Source organism: Cariama cristata, unplaced genomic scaffold (assembly GCF_000690535.1).
Source record: "Cariama cristata isolate BGI_N322 unplaced genomic scaffold, ASM69053v1 scaffold38153, whole genome shotgun sequence".
In the NCBI taxonomy this organism is placed as follows: domain Eukaryota; kingdom Metazoa; phylum Chordata; class Aves; order Cariamiformes; family Cariamidae; genus Cariama; species Cariama cristata.
In genome coordinates, this window is record NW_009610779.1 from 1 (window position 1) to 5,716 (window position 5,716).

At 52.9% G+C, this 5,716-nt stretch overlaps 1 protein-coding gene across 1 annotated transcript; it reads left to right on the forward strand.

Annotated features, from left to right (window-relative positions):
• The first annotated feature begins 238 nt into the window (after positions 1-238).
• CENPO (centromere protein O) lies at positions 239-4,961 on the forward strand. The gene is made up of 6 exons (XM_009697987.1): positions 239-332; positions 837-1,006; positions 1,400-1,511; positions 2,348-2,607; positions 3,088-3,259; positions 4,837-4,961. Exons 1-6 carry the CDS (start codon positions 239-241, stop codon positions 4,959-4,961), a joined length of 933 nt encoding a protein of 310 aa, XP_009696289.1.
• Positions 4,962-5,716: the final 755 nt, after the last annotated feature.

Consider the following 5,716-nt stretch of genomic DNA (forward strand, 5'->3'; position numbering starts at 1 on the left):
TGAATCCTGTCCGTTCCTGCACTCCCGGCTGGTTTTCCTGTGGGGCTGATGTGAAATGGAGGCTTATAGAAAACGGGGGGTTGTAATGTGTCTTTTCAGCCATTGTTCCTGCGTGGGGCCAGCCCGGGTGCTAGACCTGCCCTCGGTGCTTCTCGGAGTCCTGTGGCAGCAGCAGGCGGAAGAGGAAGGTCCCCTGAGGAAAAGCTCTCGCTTCCCCTACATCGCCGCTTCCCAAGGGATGGAGCCTGGCCAAGGAGGGCTGAGGCCTGCCTTCCCGCTCGCAGGAGAGCAGCAGGGGAGGATGGAGGAAGGGAAAGCGTATTCAGCGGATGGTGAGCTGTCTGGGGTGCAAGGTGTTCTTTCTATCGAAGTGCAAAGTGTGTCCTCCTGCAGGAGTGAATCCTAAAATGCTTGGGGCCAGAAGTGACCCCTTCGCTAGCTGAGTCATGTCTTGAGTCACTCTCAGCAATTTAGGATATGGGGGCTTCAGAGAAATCACTTCACTGCTCTGTGTACTGCGTTAGAAGTAAAACTGGGAACTGCAGATCTCTTGGGACTGGGATTGGTGCGTTTGCGACCTTACTCTGCTTTTCAGGAGCTTAGCTGGCTGGTCTGGGGCACTCTGGTGTTTAGGGTCTGCTGGCACTCAGCCTCGCTGTTTAAAATTCCCAAAAGCCTCTTCACCAGCTGTTTCCCAGTCCTCTGCCCCTTTGAAAAGTTATTGCAAGTGCTTTCTTTATGTATCTGCGCTGGATCTACTCTGTTTTGGGGACCGCAGAGCAGACCACTCATAATCACGGCCTGGATTTTTGAGCGTGTTGTGCTTTTCCTCGCAGGGGTGTTGGCTCACCTGGAAATGCTGGAGGCGCGGGCTCATGAGGCAGCCGTGAAGCAAGAGGAAACGGAGCAGCAGGAAGAGAAGCTGGCCAGGCTGAAAGCGAGAGTGCAGGAGCTGAGACTCCAGAGGGACGAGCTGCGGGCTAAAGTGGATCTGCAGCAAAAGGGGGTGAGAAAGGGCTTACTGCAGAGATCTGGCAGAGGGCTCTGGTGTGCTCCTGCTCTCAGAGGGTGAATTTACTGAGGTTATTCATATCAAGTCAACTATTATTTTTTTGTTTTCCCTTTTTAAGCGACATGCAGTCCTGATGTCCCCTGTTTTCAGTACCACGTAGTCCAGAAGTGCTGGGTCTACTTGCTTGGAGGTCGTGTGGCCATTTCTGAGCTCTTTTCTTGAGTTTTTCTCCCCTCTTCTCCTTCATTTCTCGCCTCTTCTGCTTGAAATGCCATCTTGCTTTTCTTAGAGCCAGGTTATTATTTCTCTGTATCCTGACTGTGTTCCCTGCAGGTAACGTGTTTGTGTCGGCGATTTCTGACCTCTCTTCTCTTCTGGTTTTTGTAGCAACTCGGACAAGAAGGAGTCGTGTCGGATCCAGGGCAGCCCAGTGCTCAGGCTGTTTTAGAGTGGAAGATAAAAAGCGTTAAGGCCATGCTGCAGATCTTTTACCTCACAGGTAGCATCTCAAGATTTGCGTGTATTCTGCCAAAAGGTGTGATTCCGGGGTGCAAAATTTTGGAAAATGAGCCTGATGTGAAGTGTAACTTCCCCTTTAATGCTGTTGCTGTTGTGCTTGAAGCCTTTAGAGTCTGAAAATGCTTGAAGGAGCTGTAACCTTGTAATTCCCTACCTTTCACAGGAGGCCTCTGGGATGTTGTAGGAGCTATGATTTACTGAATTGTATCATTTAGACTAAGGTCTGGATTCTGGAAAACGTGTAACTACCTTAGGAATGAAATCTTTGGGAATCAGGCAGTTAAATATCCAGTGGTCTGGGTCTTCCAAGCAAGCTTGTGAGGTCCGCAACCTCTTTTCATCTGCTCCTGAGGTTTTTCTAAAAAAATTTGGTTGCTAGCGAGAATCACCTTTGCTCTGTGCTCTGGACAGCGCGAGGATGCGAGTCCTGCTTGATGGCAGTGGGCTGAGCCCCGCCAGGAGCACCCCTGCCGCTCTCCTTGGGGCTGTGAACCGCTGCCTTCCTCCACCCAGGGCACCTTGTTCTCCCTGGTAGGGTGCAGCAAGGACTGTGTTTGAAATTGGCAGCGTAACTCGGTTATTGGGAATTTAAGTTCCCATTAAACTGTTTGAATTCATTAGAGGTCCCTTATTACAAAGTTGCTGTGATTTATGTCCCTAAACTCTTGCAAGTCTTTAATCCTCCGAGGGAGCTCCCTGAGCTAGCCTGGTAAGAGGACGCAGCCCCTCTTGCAGTCTGTGTTGCCCCAGCAAAGCTGCCCTGCGGTGATGAGTTAGAGTAGTGCTGAGGAAACCCTCTCTCTCTCTGGACCCAAGGGATCAGTGGGAAGCTGACCAAGCACGGAGTGTGTTTCTGCATCAGCACAGCTTACGAGGGCACCTACCTGGATTCTTACTACCTGGACCTGCTCACCAAGCCAGAAGTGCAGATTCACCGCCACTCCGTCCCTATCTTCATCCCCCTGGAGCAGATAGCCAAGAAGTACTTACAGACGGACATCAGGCGCTTCTTCTCTGTCCTGTCCGACCACCTGAACGCTTACGCTGGGAGGAGGTACCAGGCAGACCAGTTACAGGTAGGAGTGGCCGCAACAATGCTGTTCGCCCATCCTTTTCCCTGTGATGTACCAAGCGTTACGAGTCTCTGAAGAGCTGAGGGGAATCTCGGCAGTTTTCTTTACGAGAAGCGCTCACGGTTCTGGCTTTTAGAACGTCACAAATTATCGTGTGACTATAAACTCAGTTGCCTGTTTCATTGATTGTCACGTGCTTGGATGTCTTGCTCGTTTAAAATTTACTGCCACGCGCAAAGCTGTCCTCCTCTCCGGAGGTCCCGAAGCTGAAATAGCTGTGATGTTGTAAAAAGCTGCTGGAGGATGTGGCTTAAGGGTGTTCATGTTTAAGTCTTTCCCGCACAAGGCGTGTTTGCTGTACAGCCACCTCAGAGCATATAGGCGTGCTGGGCTGGTATGGAGGGTGGGGGCACTGCACTCGGCGAGCTCCCCGTCCTACTCTGATGGACTCCTTTCCTGGCTTTCCTGTCTTTGTCCCTCCAGGAACACTTTTCAGACCAGATAGAAGGAACCTTGCAGAGGAACTCCTTGTGTAACTTGCTGGTCTTTAATTACAACACGTCAGGTAAAAGCAAGACCTTTCCGTTCAACGCGAGGCTGCTTTACGGAGATCTCTGTTGCAGCCTCCCCACCGATGTCGTCGTTTCCTGGAGATGTAAGTGGATGGTGCAGGGGTCGGTCTGGGGGTCTGGGGTGGGCAGACCATTCTGTGGTTCTGCAGATGGATGGGGTTTCTTTCTAGTTGAGTTTGAGGACAAAAGGGAGCAAGCTGTCCTCTTTCTGAGAGAGAAAAGATTGTGTGCGATTGGTGCTGGGTCTTTAAGCCGTTGTAGCTCATCCCTAGCGCAAGAGCACAGATCTCTTGCAATACTGGCAAGATGGGATGGCTGAGGGGAGAGAAATACGATGGGACCGAGGAAGGAAAAGTGTGAGAGCAAGCTTGGATCTCTTCAGACGGACAGGCTGCTCCTTCCCGGTTTGCAGTTGCTCGGAGCGCAGACTGCGGTACGGTCTCGGCAGGATCAGGGTGCTATTTTCACAAGTCTCGCAGATAGAGCCCAGCCTCTGCTACTGCACTCTGCCAGCAAGTGCAGCCCAAAACTCAGAAGCTGTCGATCTCAATCGCAGTGATTGCTCCAGTCGACTTATGGCCTCGGACTCGTTTCCGATCCTTGAAAACCTGGCACCCAGCCCCGTGAGCTTTCTGTAGGGTGGGAGTTAGTTGTAGGCAAATCATCTTTTCATCGTCAGGGACTTCTCTCTCTTAATGCATTAAGATAAATGACTAATTGAGGCCGGGCGTTGGGACGTCTCAGGCCCTAACTGCCCCTGCTGCACCATGAGGGGTGCCGGCACGTGCTGTAGTGCAACGGCGGCGAGGAGAGAGGCAGGAGCGAGGTCTGTCACCCCTTAGAAAGGGTCAGTGATACCGTGAAACGCTCGGAACAAAGAGCTAACTACTCGGAACAAAGATCTCTGCCTGAAAATCTTTCCCTGACACCACCTGATCGCCCTCCTCTGTATCAGTAACGCTACCTTCTCCTGCTACGGCAAAGTCTGACCGCAATGCCGAGTGTCTCACACACCCTAACGCCGAGGCGCAGCTTAATCCTGGATCTGCGCTGTTTTCTGGCTGCTTACTACAAATGCCACGCTGGGCTGAGGAATCATTTGCCTGCCTGTCCCTCTGTGTTTCCAGCCGGGCCATGGCCGGGCTGCGTGGTCCAACGTGCAGCCGGATGGAGCTCTGAACAGAGCCGCTGGCACTAATAATCCCTTCTCTTCGCCGTCCGTCGTGGTCTCAGGCCTGCTTCTGCGAGCTCCTTGGCTTGCGGTTGGGCTGGAGGAGGAGTCGTGTACTGTATCAACAGTTCCCCCTCCCCTTTCCCTGCAGTAGCCAGCCCTTTATAGGTGAAATTCTGCCTTTGCTCACAAATTTCGGTGTCTTCTGAGCTAGGAGAGCAAGTAGGTGGCTGAGGCTCCGCGTTACCGTCCCTGTCAGCAGCGGGTGTTTCTTCAGACACTTGTGCTTTCTGCAGCCATCGAATCCCAATGGGGAGCTGCGGGACGTGAAGGGTTGGGAAGGAGAGAGAGGGGTTATGAGAAGAAAAACCGTATGGTGAGGGAGAGTGGAAAACTCTCCAGGGACAAGAGAAGAATGAGAAGCAAATAGTTTTATGCTGGCAATATGACTTTTCCTTTCCTCACTGATCCGTCTGCTTCTCCTGCCAGCGGATGCTCCTGTGTCTCTGGCAGAGACGGCAACCGCTCACTCGGACCTCTTTCGCCACATGGCCCTGCACAAAGCCTTCCGCGCCTTCAGCAGCGCTGAACGTCTCGTGGATGGCACCCCGTAAGCCCCCCAGCTTTCCTCAGTAACGCTTCTCCCCTGGTTCCCCTGCCTGGGGGGAACTGATCTCGAAAGGCGAACGTTTCCTGTGGACTGCAGGGCTGCTGCTGGGAACCCCCCCGAGAAGTGACCGGCCCAGTTTGAATCCCGAGAGCCACGTTTCCTTGGGGCTTTCGGGTGTCTGGTGTTGCAGGTGACCTTTCCTCAGCGCTCCGCTTCTTCCTTGCTCTGAGTGCTGGTCTCTGCGGTTGGTGCCGCAGAGCTCCGTCCTTGCAGGAAACCTCTCAGGGTTGGAATGAGAAACTGTATTAAAAGTTGAAGATCTCGGTGCTTTGGGGGCAACGCCCTGTGGATCAGCACCGTGCACTTATCCAGCGCAGCTCAGAAAGAGGGGAGCAAGCGGAATGACCTGTGCCCGGCTTACTGCGGCCAGGAAAGGACTTCGTGTTAGAAGCTGGAAGGGGTTGAGGGGCCGAGGTGAGGTTTGGTTATTGCCAGCAGCAACCCGGGCCCTCGTGCGGGCTGTGTTAACCCCCCCAGCACGAGCGCTGAACTTCCCACTGGTGTGACGTTTCCTGGGGGCTTTGCACGTGAGATTTCCTTCCCGTCAGGCGTGGGGCAGCTTTGCTGGTGTCCGGTCGTTGTGCTTCAAGGCCGGATCAGATCTTTACAAACTCGCTGTTTTGTAACAGTACTTTGACAACTTGTTAATAAAAGCTCTACGTTACTGAAATTGTGGTGGTTAAAAAACCCTCTGTTGAT

Bases quoted from the DNA above. Each gene is read 5' to 3' on its own strand.
- CENPO (XM_009697987.1), top strand. From the start codon at position 239: ATGGAGCCTGGCCAAGGAGGGCTGAGGCCTGCCTTCCCGCTCGCAGGA. The intron at 1,512-2,347 runs GTAGCATCTCAA...TCTGGACCCAAG, and splicing joins GCAGATCTTTTACCTCACAG to GGATCAGTGGGAAGCTGACC. The intron at 2,608-3,087 runs GTAGGAGTGGCC...TTGTCCCTCCAG, and splicing joins ACCAGGCAGACCAGTTACAG to GAACACTTTTCAGACCAGAT.